At 42.9% G+C, this 18,487-nt stretch overlaps 1 protein-coding gene across 3 annotated transcripts in view; it reads left to right on the top strand.

The window, feature by feature from the left end:
- The first annotated feature begins 3,614 nt into the window (after positions 1-3,614).
- The window catches only part of LOC145347869 (dual specificity protein phosphatase CDC14A-like), a 164,366-nt gene continuing 149,493 nt past the window's right edge, over positions 3,615-18,487 (top strand). For 2 of the 3 annotated variants that reach the window (XM_080195809.1, XM_080195808.1), the window contains exons 1-3: positions 13,429-13,669; positions 13,835-13,925; positions 14,191-14,266. In XM_080195809.1, the coding sequence (XP_080051935.1) occupies positions 13,624-13,669; positions 13,835-13,925; positions 14,191-14,266 (213 nt within the window). In that variant the 5' untranslated portion in view covers positions 13,429-13,623. Of the gene's footprint in view, positions 3,730-13,428; positions 13,670-13,834; positions 13,926-14,190; positions 14,267-18,487 lie in introns of those variants that run through there. The other variant, XM_080195807.1, reaches the window with a different exon arrangement.

Below are 18,487 nucleotides of genomic sequence, written 5' to 3'. Positions count from 1 at the left end.
ACACCTCTAGTCACTCCACATATGTACAAAAAAACTTTTGGTCATGGCTATTCTCTCTCAGTTAACCAATAATACCAGTTGATGTAAACATCTTTGAAGTTCAGCCCATGTGTCCAAATGGCTATTTACTGGATTTTTAAGTCTATTTTGCAGCCAATAAAACCATCATTGTTCTTCTGTTGGTTTGTTGGAGACTTTTCAAACCCAAATTTGATCAGCTAGGGAAATCCACAATCCATTTCTTGTTGCCAGAACTCTGATATTTTGACAGGATAAAAACTGATGTATGCACATTGACTACTGAGACCCAACTAAATTGGTTTATTCTACTTTTGGCTATATATGTACATTCACAAATGGCCATTAGAATGTGCTATTAAAGTACTGATTCAGTATCTGAAGTAAGGTGGTTGGTGATGATAAGCAGGCAGTTTCCTTGCCTTCGTTTAACCTGCTGCAATGAGCAATGTTCCCTCGAACTGCACAGCAACTCAAAAGCTCCTGCTCAGGTTGTGCACAAGTCAGCTTCTTTAAGATAATGCGCGTGCGCAGCTGTGTAAAAAAAAATGAAGTTACTGCCCAGTTAAACAAACTAGACACACTGAATAAAAGTAATTGGAGGATGCATTGAACATAGACAAACTACTGCACAAGCAGGCCCTTCAGTCCATAAGTTGCACCGAACATGTCCCTACCTACTAGGCTTACCTATAACCCTCTATCTTACTAAGTCCCATGTACTTATCCAAAAGTCTCTTAAAAGACCCTATCAAATCCACCTCCACCACCACTGCTGGCAGCCGATTCCACGTACCCATCACCCTCTGAGTGAAAAACTTACCCCTGACGTTTCCTCTGTACCTACTCCCCAGCACCTAAACCTGTGTCCTCTTGTGGCAGCCATTTCAGCCCTGGGAAAAAGCCTCTGAGAATCCACTCAATCAATACCTCTCAACATCTTATACACCTCTATCGGGTCACCTCTTATCCTTCATCTCTAAGGAGAAAAAACCGAGCTCTCTCAACCTATCCTCATTAAGCATGCCACCTAATCCAGGCACCATCCTTGTAAATCTCCTCTGCACCCTATCTATGGCTTCCATATCCTTCCTGTAATGAGACGACCAGAACTGAGCACAGTACTCCAAGTGGGGTCTGACCAGGGTCTTATACAGCTGCAGCATTATCTCCCAATTTCTAAACTCAATTTCTTGATTGATGAATGCCAGTACACCATACGCCTTCTTAACCACATCCTCTACCTACGAAGCTGATTTGAGTATCCTATGACCCCTGACCCCAAGATCCTTCTGATCTTCCACGCTGCCAAGAGTCTTATCCTTAATATTATATTCTGTCATCCTATTTGACCTGCCAAAATGAATCACCACACACTTACCTGGGTTGAAGTCCATCTGCCACTTCTCTGCCCAGTCTTGCATTCTATCTATGTCTTGTTGCAACTTCTGACACCCCTCCACGGTATACACAATACTTCCAACCTTTGTGTCATCGGCAAACTTACCAACCCATCCCTCCACTTCCTCATCCAGGTCATTTATAAAAATCACAAAGAGCAAGGGTCCCAGAACAGATCCCTGGGGCACTCTACTGGTGACTGACCTCCATGCAGAAAAAGGCCCATCTACAGCCACTCTTTGCCTTCTGTGGGCAAGCCAGTTCTGGATCCACAAAGCAATGTCCCCTTGGATCCTATGCCCCGTCACTTTCTCAATAAGCCTTGCATGGGGGACCTTATTGAATACCTTGCTGAAGTCCATATAAACTACGTCTACTGCTCTTCATCAATGTGTCTAGTCACATCTTCAAAAAATTCAACCAGGCTCGTAAGGCATGATCTGCCCTTGACAAAGCCGTGCTGACTATTTTTGATCATACTATACCTCCCCAAATGTTCATAAATCCTGCTTCTCAGGATCTTCTCTATCAATTTACCAACCACTGAGGTTAGACTCACTGGTTGATAATTTCCTGGGCCATCTCCCTTTGTTGAATAAAGAATCACATCTGCAATCCTCCAATCCTCTGGAACCTCCCCCGTCTCCATTGATGACGCAAAGGTCATTGCCAGAGGCTCTGCAATTTTTTCCCTCACCTCCCACAGTAACCTGGGGTACATCCCATCCGGTTCCAGTGACTTATCTAACTTGATGCTTTTCAAAAGCTCCAACACATCCTCTTTCTTAATGTCAACATGCTCAAGCTTTTCAATCCGCTGCAAGCTGCACTACAACCACCAAGATCCTTTTCCACTGTGAATACTGAAGTAAAGTATTCATTGAATACCTCTGCTATCTTTACCGGTTCTATACAAACTTTCCCACCGTCACACTTGATAGGTCCTATTCCTTCACATCTCATTCTTTTGCTCTTCACATACTTGTTGGCTGTGAGACTCCATGGAAACTAGTGTCAATTTTGAAGCTTCGTAGCCTACTCCTTCCCAACTATACTCTGCTGCATTTCCACCCCGGTAGAAAGATCCTAGGGTGATGGTGGGGGCAACTGGGATGTTGGCTAACAATTCTGTGAGTATGACTGTTGGGTTGTTGCTCAATTTATGTGTGGGACAGCTCTCCTACTTGTAACATACATCCATTAGTGAGAAGAACTTTACATGGCTGTCATGGCTCAATGTGCTTTTATCCTGTTCAGTCCCTGGGTTTTATTATATTAATTTTACATTTTTGAGGTGGTTAGAGTGGCTTGCTGGGCCATTTCAGGATCAACCATCACACATCTGAGTCTAGAATCATATATAACCCAGGCCTAAATAGAACAATAAATGTTGTTCCCAAAAGGACATTAGTAAATTTGGTTTTTTTAAAAAAACAATAGTTTCATGGCCCCCATTGCTGATAACTTCCAGTTCCATTTAATGAACTGCATTGAAATTCCCCAGCTGTCATGAACTCTTGCCTCTGGGTCATTTGGCAGATTTATATTACGAGTATAGTAACATAATTGCAGTACTACTTATAACAACTTGTGCTGCTTCTCGAACTATTCCTTTAAGATGCTTCGTTGTTGGCACCACATATATGATTGTACTGTATCATTTATTTGTCTTTCTTGTGCAAAGACTGGTACAAGAGAAATTATTGATGATTGAGTCTATTTATAACGAATTGTCATCTCGTATCCCTTCTGGTTCGTGTGAGGAAACATTAGACACCATGCCTACATTCAACGAGTGTCATTTGCAATGAGCTTGGATTTCAAGGAGTAGATGCCCACTGTTCGACTTATTTGTTACGAAGGCGCAGTTAATTGTAACTGATTCCTTGTAAAACAAAAGCTTCACTCAAGCCTTTATGTTCTCTACTTGCTGGTGGAATGCAATAATGTGAGGGGTGAATGGCAGGACTCTGCTTTGTCCATGACCCTGCCCCCACTGCCGGCTGGGCGGTGGTCAGTGGCTATTCATTTGTTAGTTTCAAAGTACGTGGTTGTAGGCGTGGAGACGTCACAAAGCCCCAGGCAGTGCTGAAACTCATGCCAACTGCAAGCTGCCAGCTACCCAAACCTGTCCCCTCTCTCCTATCGGAATCCAAAGCAGCATGTTCACTTGACTTCACCCATACTGAAGCCCTAAAGCCTGCGAAGGGATGTCAAGCCCTTCCAATTGGAAGAACCGCCCTGATATGTGGAGTCCCGACCAGTGCAATCGATTCGCAGCAGACCGAGTTTGGTTTGTTGATATTGGGGGTAGGTTACCGAGGCGCAGGGAAGGCTCTGCCCACTTGAATGTGCAGTGCAAGTTTTGAAATCCGTTCAGTTGGGACATGTACATCTGTGCAAGTTTTGCTTTTCTTAATTTATAAATAGAAAAATATATATTTTTGGAGGGTACGTTTCGAATATTCCAATGCCACGTTTAGTGGGGATCCACAAAACGTGAACCCAAATACGTGCAAATACTTGTTTAAGAAATATTTCAATCTGAAAAGGATAGGGTCAAGTTTGTCACTGCAGATAACTAACTACAATTTAGCCTCTGAACTTGTAACAAGATTGGCCCTTCAGGCTTTAATTCCATCTCGTATTAGGTATGATTGAAAGGGTGCTCCAGCAACACAAGTGCGAGTACATTAATGTCCAACACCGTTCACGGATATTTACGATATCGAGTCTTGGGTTTTTTAATAGCGCGATGGGATTTGTAAACATTCTCCCTTCAAACTGGGAGACGGCTGGGGGGAAAGAGGAAAGTAAATTATACGAAATGATCTTCTATTGACGACACTAATCATTCTGTATCCAGACCTGTGTTATTGCCATGGTAGCACAAGTGCAATTGCACCGTAAAACAAGTTGATACTACTGTTGGTGTGTGAATGAGGTCATTTAAATAAGTTAAAAACCTTGTTTATATCATCTTCCAAATGGAAATCTTCTTCCCTGGTTAACAGTTAAATATTTATAGAGTACAGATGGGAGTGCCTACCCTTTTTTACGTTAACATTTTAAATTTTAATCGTGAATGATGTTTTTAAAACTGCTTGAGAAAACTGAGGAATTTGTTAAACAAAGTGGGATTGATCCCACATCAGAGTGATTGGCGATGGTGTGAAACGCAGATTATGTGAAACTATTACTTACAGCGGGTCTGTTGGTTCTTTGCTGCTTGAACCAGGCTGGTCCTCCATTTTAATTTTATTACACCAATATTAATAAAAGTACATTTTTTTGTCATATCTTACACGGCCCAGATTCATACTATGCTACTTTCTCCTTTTGAGCATATTAATCCTGTTCCACGCCACTCACCTTTTCATATTAAATTCTCCTTGTCCACTGCTACCCACGTAAAACAAAATCTCACCATATCTTCACTGACTCCTCCGTGAGCATCTGCACTGAATAGCTCCTCATCTTCCACATTTTTAACTCTCAGCTCATCATGCTCTCTCCCCTATGTATCCTCCCTTAATCTCCTTTCATCTCAACGCATCGTGCACATTACCAGCAAGACCAGCATTATTACCAATTTTAATCTCCAATGAAAAAATGAGGTGTTTTGCTGAAGTGCTGCAATCCGCGTGGTGAAGGAGTACCGACAATGCTGTTAGGAAGGGAGTTACCACGACAGAGCAGGTACAATATAGTTCCAAGTTAGTGTAATGTGTTGCTTGGAAGGGAACTTGGAGATTGTGATATTCCCCTGCATTTGCTGATTTTGTTCATAAGAGATCTCCGTATGGAAGGTGATATTGAAGGATACTCGATGAGTTGCTGCTATACATCTTGTAGATGGTACACGCTGTTGCCGCTGCACTGGTGGTGGAAGGAATATTTAAGGTGGCAGATGGGGCGCTAATACTTTGTCTCAAATGGTGTCCGGTTTCTTGAATATGCATTCATAGAAACATGGAGGATAGGAGGAGAAAGAGGTCATTTGGCCTTTCAAACCTGCTCCACCATTCATTATGATCATGGCTGATTGCACGACTCAGTAGCCTAATCCTGCTTTCTCCCCATAACCTTTGATCCCATTCACCCAAGTGCTATATCTAGCCACCTCTTGAATACATTCAATATTTTGGCATCAACTACTTCCCGTGATAATCAATTTCACAGGCTCACCACTCTTAGGGTGGAAAAATATCTCCTCATCTCCACCCTAAATGGTCTACCCCAAATCCTCAGACTGTGGCCCCAGATTCTGGACTCCCCACCATTGGGAATATCCTCCCTGCATCTACCCTGTCTAGTCCTGTTAGAATTTTTTAAGTCTCTCTGAGATCCCCCCTCATTCATCTGAACTTCAGTGAAAACAATCCTAACTAGTCAATCTCTCCTCACACATCAGTCCCACCATTCCCGGAATCAGCCTGGTAAACCTTCGTTTTACCAGATTCATGCTCCACTCATCCAGGCAAGTGGATAATAGTCCATTATACTCCTGTCTTGTGCCTTGTAGACTTTTTGATTTGATTTGATTTGATTTATTATCATCACATGTACTAATATACAGTGAAATGTATTGCTTCTTGAATGCTATACAAAGCATACCCTACATTGGAAAGAAAAGGAGAGGGCGCAGAATGTAGTGTTACAGTCATAGCTAGGATATAGAGTGTTGTAAAAATCAATCTGTTTTAACCCTTATACGGTGGACAAATAACTTTGAGCAGACGTCTTATTAGTACAAACAATATTTATTTAAACCCACACAATCAATAATCACCCACCCAACCAACAATAAGTTATCTTACAGAAATGCTAGAATTCAAGTACAATACAAGACCTTGACTTAATTGTGTGTGACTGACAAATACCCAAACAGATACTGGCCTTTATCTGTGTGCTGGTCTTGGTAGTTGTCTGCGTAGTCTGGTCCTTTAGTCTGGTGTGGTACCCTGGCTCTGATCTTCTTTCTTTCCTCCCTTCTCAGGTGTGGTGGCTCTCCGTCGTTGTAGCTTGTTCGTGGGGGTCCGAGAGAGAGAGATTCCTGGTTGTGCAGCATCCTTTATACCCCATTTGGCTTCACGCCCTTTTTCCGGCCATTGCCAATCAATCGATCAGGACTTGATCACCCTGATCGATAAGAGTCCAATCAGGTGCTACCACACCGATCTCTGGGTGTGTCCCTGGCGGCCATGCCTGTAGGTGTTGTAGGCACATAGGCCACATACCTTCCTCCTAAATAAGGATTCATGGTGCCTTTACGTCTGGCACACAACCCAGTGTGATCAGAAAGTCTCTTTCATCCTGGAGATGGCCCATATCCTGTGTATTCACTCATCAGGGTTGCAGCCTGTTTGTCTCTGTCTTTAAACTGCAGCCTGTCGGTTTAGTTTCTTGCCCGGTTATCCCAGAGTGCTTTACAAAACGCCATTTTAGATGGCCTGTTTGGCTACAAGAGAAAGATCAACAATGTGAAGTAGGGTCCATTCAAAAGTCTGATGGTAGCAGGGAAGAAGCTGTTTTTCAGTTGGTTGGTACGTGATCTCAGACGTTTATATCTTTTTCCCAATGGAAGAAAGTGGAAGAGAGTATGTCCAGGGTGAGTGGGGTCCTTGATTATGCTGATTGCTTTTCCGAGGCAGTGGGAAGTGTATATAGTGGCAATGGATGGGAGGCTGGTTTGAGTGATGGACTGGGCTTCATTCAGGACCTTTTGTAGTTTCTTGCAGTCTTGGACAGGCTTTGAAGAGTCAGGGGGTGAATTTCTCTACAGCATTTCCAACCTCTGATCTGCACTTGAATCTACAGTATTTATAATCGTTTGTCCAGTTAAAGTTTCTGATCAATGGTAAACCCCAGGATGTTGATAGTGAACGATCCTGCCATGATAATGCCATTGATTGTGAAGAATAGATCATTAGACTCTCTCTTGATAGAGATGATCTTTGTCTGGCACCTGTGTTTTGTAAATGTTACTTGTCACTTGTCAGCCCAAGTCTGAATGTTGCTCAGGTCTTGTTGCATATGAGCACATCTAATTCAGTATCTGAAGAGTTGTTAATGACACTGAGTATTGTGCAATCATCACCAAACGTTCCCACTTCTGACTTTATGTTGGAGGGCAGGTCATTAGTGAACTATCTGAAGATAGTTGGTCCTAGGACACCACCAAAAGGAATTTTTGAAGGGATATCCTTGGCCTGAGATAAATGGCCTTTAAAAACCACAATCATTTTTCTTTGTACCAGGTTAGATTTCAACCCATGGAGAGTTTTCCATTTATCTTACTTTTGCTAGGGCATCTTGATGCCACACTTGGTCAGATTCTGCTTTGATGTCAAGGGCACATACTGTCATCTTACCCCTTATTGGACCAAGACTATAAGGAAATCCAAACCAAGAGGTGGAATTCAAACTGAACACCAGTAAGCAGCTTATTACTGTGTAAGTGCTGCTTGATAGCACTGTCATCTGCACCTTTCAACACTTTGCTGGTGATTGACAGTAGACAGATGAGGTGGTAATCAGCCAGATTCAATTTGTCCTGTTTTTTGTGGACAGGCATACTTGGACATATGTGGGTCATGAAGTTACAGATTATTTGTGAATACAGTTCTGCTGCTGTTGATGGTCCACAGTGCCTCATAAGTGCTAAATTTGAGCTGGAAGGTCTATTCTGAATCAATCTCATTTAACATACTACACAATGCAATGGATGGCGTACTTGTTGTGAAGACGGGACTTAAACACCACAAGAACTGTGTGGGGGGTCACTCCTGTCATAGGCAGGCACATCTGTGATAGGTAGATTGGTGAGGACAAAGTTAAGTAGCTTTTTACCTATTGTTGGTTCTCCCATCATGCTGCATGCCCAAATTGACAGCAATGTCCATCAGGACTTGGTCAGTAGGGTTCCTACTGGTGATGGGCATTGAAGTCCCTGACCCAGATTACATTCTGTGCCCTTGTTATGTTCAGAGCTTCTTCCAATGTGTGTTCAACATGGCAATACTGATTCATCAGCTAAGTGATCGAAGGCAATAATCAGCAGAAGTTTTCTTTGCCCTGTTTTACCTGATGCCATGAGACTTCATGGCATCTGAAATCAATGTGGAGAATGGTTGAGTTTGATAGCACGGTGGCACGGTGATTTACTGTTGATCACAGCTCCAAGGACTTGGGTTCAATTTCTGGCTTGGGTCACTGTCTGTGTGGAGTTTGCACACTCTCCCCATGTCTTCGTGGGTTTCCTCCGGATGCTCCGGTTTCCTCCCACAGTCCAGAGATAGGCAGATTAGGTGGATTGGCCATGCTAAATTATCCCTTAGTGTCAGGGGCACTAGCTAGGGTAAATGTATGGGGATAGAGCCTGGGTGAGATTGTGGCTGGTGCAGACTCAATGGTCTGAATGGCCCCCTTCTGCTCTGTAGCATTCTATGATTCTATGAATGCGCAGGTTTACTCACCCCGAATATATACCACTGCAGTGCCATCTCCAGTAGGTCAGTCTTCCAGATGGGCAAGACATAACCAGGGATGGTGATGGAGGACGTTGGCTCTAAGCTATGATTTGTTAAATATAAGTTTGTCAGATTGTGGCTTGACTAACCTGTGGATCAGTGCTTCTAATTTTGGCATAAGCCCCAGATGTTAGCGAGGAGGACTAAAGCAGATTGTCTTTGTTGTTTTCGAAGCCTATGTCAATGTAATTTTTAGTTAGCTTTTCTGAAAACAGTTTGATACAACTAGACCATTTTAGAGACATTAATTAACATATTGTTGTGGACCTGGACTCACAAGAAAGCCAAACCAAGTACGAATGGCAGATTTCTTCTCCTGAAGGACATTAATGAACTAATTAGTTTTTTAGGCCAATCCAATCATAATGACAACAAAACTGAGACTAGCTTTTTTTCATTCCAGATTTATTAATTATGTGTGAATTTAGACTCCATCAGCTGTTGTAGTGGAATTTGAACTCATGGGCTGTAACTTCATAGAAGTGGCAATCAGCGTCAGATTGTCACTCCATGCTCACTTACATGCCTATGCTAGTTTTTTCTGTGCCTGTTTTACCTGACTCTCTGACTCAGGCTGGGTGAAATCCAGGCAGTGAAGCTATTCCAAGGCCCAGCATTGAAGCGCAGCAGAGGTGAATTGAAGGACATGTCCCTTTTTTGTGGCACTAGCTGCTGTAAACCAGCTAGGTTTACAGGCCTGATGAAAATTGGCAGGCCAGGGAGGAGGTAAATCTCTAAGGTATGGATAAGATTTTGGGATGGGGAACAGACATTGTTGATTGGAAAGGGTTGGACATGGGGATGGGCGATCAGACATCAGGGGTATCAGACATCGGGTGGGGTTGGATCTCAGGCATTGGGGCAGTTGGACATTTGTGGGGTATCAGATGTAGAGGGTCGGGGCTGTCAGACATTAGGGGATGTGTTGGATATGGAAGGGCAGGTGGGATTGTCAGACACTGGGGGGTGTGGGGGGGAGAGTAAGATATTGGGGGATTAGACATTTGGCAGGTGGGGATCAGACCTCAGGGTTCAACCTCGCTGGGGGTGGTGGGAGAGATTGGACATCGAGAGCTTTGATATCAGGTGAGTGGGGTCGGGCCTCATGGGGTAAGTGTCAGACTTCAGGGAAGGTGGGTGGGAGAAGTGGGTTAGGTTGGATGTCAAGTTGGATCAGGGTAAGGCATGCGGAATAGGAAGTCGGTTTCAGGATAAGAATTGGGACCAGAGAGGTGCATGATTGAGATGTCCTTTGGGAAACCCATGCGGGGGGGCGGCAGGGGGTTGGGGGGGCTAGCATGCTAGGAGATGGTTAGTAAGAGGATGGGGAGTGACCCCTGGAAGGGAGTTCCCTGGTTGGGGAGGGGGTGAGTCTAGGTCTTTTTCTGAGTAACTATTTGAGTAACCCTGGCAGAACCGCTGAAGTTTGCAAATTAAGTCACATTTTTGTATAGTTCCCAGTGCAGTGCAATTGCCCAGAGACAGTTTGCACTTCTGGGAAATTGACATGCAAATATTTACCTGTGAAGTTCCTAGAAATTTTCCCTATCTTATCTCTCCCCCCTCCTCCCATCTGATGCTGGGGAGATCAGATCATTAATCGGCACCTATGAATGACTCTTCCAGTAATATTACCACTGTGCTGTCATCGTTGATATACTCATTTCAGGCGTACTAGATTAAATTTTTCCATCATTCCTTGTGCTTGGCTTTCTAACAGTAGTGAGCAATCTACGGACTTTTCACTCAGTTGCGTCCAAGATGTGTCTCATATATTGATGGCTGAACTCAACACAATATCTCATTGAGACATATGAGACATATAAGATGATGAATGGGATGGATAGGATAGAGGTGGAGAGACTCTTCCCGCTCAGAAAGGACAGTAGGACTAGGGGACACAGCCTCAAGATAAAGGGGGGGCGGTTTAGAACGGAGTTGAGGAGGAACTTCTTCACTCAAAGGGTGGTGAATCTCTGGAATTCTCTGCCCGTTGAGGTGGCGGAGGCTGCCTCGCTAAATATTTTTAAGACGCGGGTTGATGGGTTTTTGATAAGCGAGGGGATTAAGGGTTATGGGGAGAGGGCGGGAATGCGGAACTGAGCCACGACAGATCAGCCATGATCTTATTGAATGGTGGGGCAGGCTCGAAGGGCTAGATGGCCTACTTCTGCTCCTATTTCTTATGTTCTTATGTTCTTACAATATTCATGATGCTCACGGTCACTCACTGATACTCAAATCTCCATTCTATTGCCTCTGATTGTCAATGGATTTCGAATATCTCCATTGGTAAAACTTCCAATTAAGCCATTTCTTTGTAGAAACATTTTCTCCTTTTCTCTATCCTCACCCCCACCACCTCCCTACACTGCCCCGTTGCAGCCAACTTCTCACTCTCTGCTTTCCTTTTCAATTCCACTTTGGACGGTATCCTTAACAGGGTGAATTGCAAATTTTCCAATGGGCTACTGCAATGTATATAAAATCTGCTTCCCAAAACTCTTTGTTGATTTATCCTATTTAGTTTATTGTTTTTCATTGAATAAGTTGTCTTCTTATTCATCCCACCCAGATGAACCATCTTACACTTTGCTATATTGAATTTTATTTGCAATTACTCTTCTTGCTCTGCAAGCCTGTTAACGCTTTCCTGTCTTTTGTATTATTTGGTAACCCCTTCAAATGATTTGATTTGATTTATTATTGTCACATGTATTAGCATATAGTGAAAAGTATTGTTTATTGTGCGCTATACAGACAAAGCATGCTGTTCATAGAGAAGGAGATGAGAGAACGCAGAATCTAGTGTTATAGTCATACCTAGGGTGTCGAGAAAGTTCAACTTAATGCAAGATAGGTTCATTCAAAAGTCTGACGGCATGAGGGAAGAAGCTGTTCTTGAGTCAGTTGGTATGTGACCTCAGACTTTGTATCTTTTTCCTGACAGAAGAAGGTGGAAGACAGAATATCCAGGGTGCATGGGGTCCTTAATTGTGCTGGCTGTTTGCCGAGACAGCGGGAAGTGTAGATAGAGTCAATGGATGGGAGACTGGTTTGTGTGATGGATTGGGCTACATTCATGACCTTTTGGAGTTTCTTGCAGTCTTGGGCAGAGCAGGAGCCAAACCAAACTGTGATACAACCAGAAAGAATGCTTTTTATGGTGCATCTGTAAAAGTTGATGAGAGTTGTAGCAGACATGCCAAATTTTCTTAATCTTCTGAGAAAGTAGAGATGTTGCTGGGCTTCCTTAACTATAGTGTCAGCATGGGGGACCAGGACAGGTTGTTGGTGATCTGGACACCCTAAAAACTTGAAGCACTCAACCCTTTCTACTTCGTCCCCGTTGATCTAGACAGGGACATATCCTCCTCGACACTTCCTGAATTCGATGACAGCCTCCTTTGTTTTGTTGACCTTAAAGGAGAGATTATTTTCGCCACATCATTTCACCAGATTCTTTATCTCATTCCTGTTTTCTGTCTCGTCATTGTTGATACCATACAAGAACCTTTCTGAGTCCAAATTACTTTTGTATACATGAACACCATTATTCCCAATAAGACTATCAGCAAGACACTATTTCCCATTTTTTGAGTCTGAGAAACTTCCTTTAATTCGTACCCTCAGTTTTATGTTTTGTTAGCCACTTTTCCACCTACTTTGATAGGCAGGGACAGTGCATTTTGTCATTCGTCTGTTATATGGCATTTTTCCTCAAGTCCATGTATAAAACATGTTTGCCATTTCAATCATTCATTCAAGGAATTTGGCAAGGTTATTGAAAGATTACCTTTATTTTTAAACAAAGATAAAATACAGTGGATGCTGGAAATCTGAAATAAAAACAGAAAATGTGCAGGTCTGGCAACGTTTGGAGGGGAGAGAAATAGGTAACATGTTTCAGTTCAATGACTTTTCAGAACCCAAGGACCTTCTGAAATCACTGATGTTTTTATTGCCTCAGTCTTTAAATTTATAGATCTTTCATCAATAGAAAAAGCAACAACTAGTCTTGAACAGACGCTCTCCACGTTCATGACTTGGTTATCAGGGGCTTGGGAACTGCTTTCGGGCTGGTGCCTAGCTAATGAGTACTTGGTGTTTAATTCTCCTGATCCTGAATATGAAATAAAAATGTTGGGCAGGTGCCTTAAAGTGAGGCAATCGTGTTTTCTCTGGCTTCAGCGAGGATCATCCGAGAGGCGGCGCGTTGCCCAGGGGGCGCGCCCCCTGCAGCTCAGCGGCCGCCAAAAGAGTTCGCCGTCGCCCCGCCCTTTTTGTGGAAGTTTTCCGATCCGGCGATTGGTCGGGCGACTGTCATGGTAACGATAGACAGCTAGCATGTGACTTGCTGTTGACTGTGTGTGTGTTTAGAGGAGGGGATGATGTGTGGACTGGCCTGAGCTGACGGCAAAGGAGTCGCGGAGGGAGGGGGCGGTGTGGCGAGCACAGGCTAAGCGGGCAGCCCACAGTTCAGTAGGGTGGCGCGGGGGAACTACTTTCCTGTGTTTGGGAAGAAGTCCCGGAGCCGGGGCACTGCCAGCTCGTTGGGTTTGCGATCTCGCTGGAACAGGTTTGAATTTGGAACCGTCCCGGGCGCGCGCTGCTGCTGCTGGCCTCCACCGCGCGCCCTCCTGACACCACCCCCCTCCCCCTCCTCCTTAAAATGGCCGAGGAGCAGGAGCTGATCAGCGCCTCCGAGTTTAGTAAAGGTGAGTGTAGTAGTTGCCGTACTAATGGTAGTAACAGCAGCATTGATCTCGGGTGAGAGTATCCGTTTTGACCCGCCGCTGTGCCATTGGGGTTAGGGTTGTGGAGATGCGCTCTGTTGCTGACATAGATTTAATCCTTCCTTCCCCCCTTTTTTTTGAATTTAGATCGTTTGTACTTCGCAACTCTGAGAAACAAGCCGAAAAGTACAGTCAATACACATTACTTCTGCATTGACGAGGAACTAGTTTACGAAAAGTAAGTTTCTGGTCGGGGGGGCAGTTTGTGCAAGGAGCTCCAGTACATAATATGAGACCACAGCTTGTTAATGGAGTTCTAGAAGCACAAGGGAAATTAAGAACACAATACACTATTCTTACCCTGGGGTATCTTTGATTATTCAAGAACGATAGTATATCTGATTCTTATTTATTTATACTGGTCGCAGGTAAGTGGTAGAGTATAAGCTTTTCCAATTGAAACAATAATTGAATCTTTATCTCTCATTGCATATCTCTTTCAGTTTCTATGCCGATTTTGGACCGCTCAACTTGGCCCAACTGTATCGATATTGCTGCAGACTTAACAAGAAATTGAAAGTAAGTACGGTGGAAAATAAGTTATAGTGTGAATTTAAGATGGAGGCTGTTAGTATTTAACCTATGACAAAGATGTGGCAAAACCTGCTTTGAAATAATAGTGTTCCTATATGTTTGTCACTTCAGCAGAAGTCAGGAAATTAAAATAATTTGAGGCATAGTGAATGTGATGGAACGGTTAGAGGTAACTGCTGAAGGCTTGAATTGATAGTAAGTCAGCGATTGTTTGGGAAATAATTCTGAAGGAAAATGATATAGTTGAAAGATCAGATTGTTTGTAATGGTGGATGTGTGATTAAAGAATATTATCCAAATAATGGGCCAAGATGAGTTTCAAGTTTCCTGACTAGCTCACGATCAACCAATGGGGTGTGTAAGTAGACATTTGGGGTTAGATTGAAAGATATGATATTATGAAAGCTGGAACTGAGATGACAACCACAAAGGCATTTGGTCTAAGTCGCAAGGAGCTTGGCTGGATTAATGGGGGATTGAGTATTAACATAACATAAGAAATAGGAGCAGGAGTAGGCCATCTAGCCCTTCGATCCTGCCCCGCCATTCAATAAGATAATGGCTGATCTGTCGTGGCTCAGTTCCACATTCCCGCCCTCTCCCCATAACCGTTAATCCCCTCGCTTATCAAAAACCCATCAACCCCCGTCTTAAAAATATTTAGCGAGGCAGCCTCCACCACTTCAACGGGCAGAGAATTCCAGAGATTCACCACCCTTTGAGTGAAGAAGTTCCTCCTCAACTCCGTTCTAAACCGCCCCCCTTTATCTTGAGGCTGTGCCCCCTAGTCCTACTGTCTTTTCTGAGCGGGAAGAGTCTCTCCACCTCTATCCTATCCATCCCATTCATCATCTTATACATCTCAATGAGATCTCCCCTCATTCTTCTAAACTCTAACGAGTACAAGCCTAGTTTATTCAGCCTCTCCTCATAGCTCAACCCCCTCAACTCCAGTATCGGCCTAGTAAACCTCCTCTGCACTCCCTCCAAGGCCAAAATATCCTTGTGTAAGTGCGGCGACCAAAACTGCACACAGTACTCCAGCTGCGGCCTCACCAGTGCCCTATACAGCTGCAGCAAGACCTCCCTACTTTTATATTCAATCCCCCTTGCTATGAAGGCCAGCATCCCATTAGCCTTCCTGACCACCTGCTGCATCTGCAGGCTGGGTTTTTGCGACTCATGCACAAGGACCCCAAGGTCCCTCTGCACCGTCGCCTGCTGCAGTTTTTCGCCACGTAAGTAATAGTCCTTCCTACCAAAGTGGACCACCTTGCACTTGCCAACATTAAATTCCATTTGCCATTTCCTGGCCCATTCGCCCAGCCTATCTAGATCCTTCTGCAGACTCTCCACACCCTCCGCGCAATTTGCCGTTCCACCGATCTTGGTGTCATCAGCAAATTTCGACAGCATACACTCGGTTCCCTCCTCCAGATCATCTATATAAATGGTAAATAGCTGAGGCCCCAGCACTGATCCCTGGGGCACTCCACTAGTCACCAACCGCCAATCCGAATAGCACCCATTAACCCCCACTCTCTGCCTCCTATTTGACAACCAATCCTCTATACACGCTAACACCCTATCCCCAACTCCATGCCCCCTTACCTTCTGCAATAACCTCTTGTGAGGTACCTTGTCAAACACCTTCTGAAAATCAAGAGACACCACATCCACCGGCTCTCCTCTATCCACTGCCCTAAACACATCCTCATAGAACTCCAATAAATTTGTCAGACACGACTTCCCCTTAACGAAACCGTGCTGCGTCTGCTCTATCAAGCAATTCCCCTCAAGATGCCTCGCTATTTCCTCCTTGATGACGGATTCTAACATTTTACCTACAACAGATGTTAAACTAACCGGCCTGTAATTCCCTGCCTTTTGCCTGCCACCCTTCTTAAACAACGGCGTAACGTTAGCCGTTTTCCAATCTTCCGGCACTTCCCCGGAATCCAGTGACGTTTGGAAAGTAACCACCAAGGCATATTGGTGGAGGAGTTTTGGGACCTCAACCAGATTTGAAATTATTACTAGTTTTAATCATAAAACTTTGTCAATCCACACTAGCCCATCTCTTGAGTTATGTTTCTAGCTGTTCATTGCAGATCATGTTTGTGATATTCTTCACTCAACCTCAAGTAATTCTGGGCTTCATACTGATGAAATATATTAATTATGACTTTGAGAACCAATTGCAATATGTGCTGCTGAAGTGAATACAATGATTAATCAAGATTGATGTATTAGATGACTTTTCAAATAAATATAACTTAAATGAAAAACCAAGCAGATTGTCCATCACCTCAAATTTGACTCCTGAACTATGCTGGAAATTGAACAAGGGAGATGCTTTAGAAAAATAAATCTTAGAGCAATGTCCAGGAAATAAAATTAGCAACTAATATCTTCACTAATATTCAAATCAGAGAAACAGTATTCTCCTGTCACTGACTCATAAGTGACAATAAAATGGGATACAATGTAATTATCTAGGTCATGAATTGCTGCCTTTTTTAATGATACTGTCACTGGACTGTTTACAATTTATGAGCTGTGCTTTTTTTAAAAAAAAGGTAGCACTGTGAAATGACTAAAACATAAATGTTTGACGAAGAGCTGAGGAGCTATGAAACAGCATCAAGTGTGCATTGTTCAGATGTGCTGTTGTACTTAATATGGTTTTCAGTTTAGATTTTTAAAAATCTGTTTAGCTTCGTTTTCATATGCAATTTAGTAGATTGGGTGGGTGTAATATTTAAGATGGCACACTTTGAGTTTAACAAGGGTCACAAAAACTCTTAGCTGATTAGACAAGGAAAATCAATCTCATATAACTCACATACTTAAGTTTTTAGATTGACTTTGTGTTCATCTTTTAACCATTGTACTTTATGCCACATAGCTTTGGAGCAAGGGCATACTTGGCATCAACATTTTAATTGCTGGAGCAAAATTCTTTGTAAAGCTCATAAATTGTAAATCCAGCTTTGTAAAGCTATGTTAATGCTTTGACATTTGTGAAGAATGGCAATAAAGTAATTAGTTTTATAAACGATTATGGTGTGGCCATATTTGAAATGAAGAATGGATTGATGCAGTATTAAGAAAAAGGTCCTACGTGGGACATCAACCTGTGGTTCAAAAGAAGGAGAATGATTTGGATGTAAATTTGTGAGCTCTTGAACAGGAAATGCTGGAAGCTGTGTAGCCTATGGATGTGTGAGGAGGGATAGAGAATTGATACTGTAATTAAATCAAAAGTATTGTTTTGCTACTTGCACACATTACTGAAATGAAGTGGTGCAGATTACTCCATTCGAGTAAATGAATAACTTCTGTAACTTGGTGTGATTTTCTTTATGGGGGAAGGTGGGTTGTGTTTATATTGAGTTTGTTTAGATGGAAGTTTCTATGGTGATGCATCTGTAGTGGAATTCTGTTAATCCTGCTTTGGTTAATCTGCCAAACCTTAACTAAGAACTGGCTTAAGCAATTTTTGGCTGTCACCAATTGTATAACAAAGTACAGGTGATTTACATCAACAACAAACAGTAACCCTGGCTTAATTCTGTGCTTCAGTTATGTGCATTTTGGCAAGCATTGTTAAACATCCATATTTTGTGTGTTTTCTACAGGAGTTGTAATGTAGAAAGGAAGAAGACTTGTACTTGAGTATTCAGCTTGGGAGAACTTGGTTAGATGATGGCTGAGAAGTCATGATTCTGTAAATTCTTTTGAAATCCATTAAACTTTTAGGACAGCAGAGCTAAATTATTTATTCTTGGACTTCTAGGTTGATTTTATTGTGGAAAGTTGTAGTCCACATTAAAATATACTGATATTTGGGAAAGAGCAAAATAATGTGGATGCTGGAAATCTGAAATAGCAACAGATATGCAGGAAATATTCAGGTCTGGCTGACCCTTTGTCAGCTGGTGTAACAATTTTTAAACAAGATGGAAAGGAGTGCAGGAGGTAATTTTAAAAAGGCAAATGGAATTTTGTTCTTCATTGCTAGAGGGATGGAGTTTAAAAACAGGGAGGTTATGTTGGAGCTGCACAAGATGCTGGTGAGGTCACACCTGGAGTATTATGTACAGTTTGGGTCTCCTTGAGAAAGGATACACTGGCACAGAAGGAAGTGCAAGGAGATTCACAAAGTTGATTCTGGAGTTGAGAGGCTTGGCATTTGAGGACTGA

Source organism: Carcharhinus amblyrhynchos, chromosome 9 (assembly GCF_965287045.1).
Source record: "Carcharhinus amblyrhynchos chromosome 9, sCarAmb.v2.hapA, whole genome shotgun sequence".
Classification (NCBI taxonomy): domain Eukaryota; kingdom Metazoa; phylum Chordata; class Chondrichthyes; order Carcharhiniformes; family Carcharhinidae; genus Carcharhinus; species Carcharhinus amblyrhynchos.
Note: the sequence above shows the minus strand (reverse complement) of the source record. Positions and strands in the feature narration are given on the sequence as shown.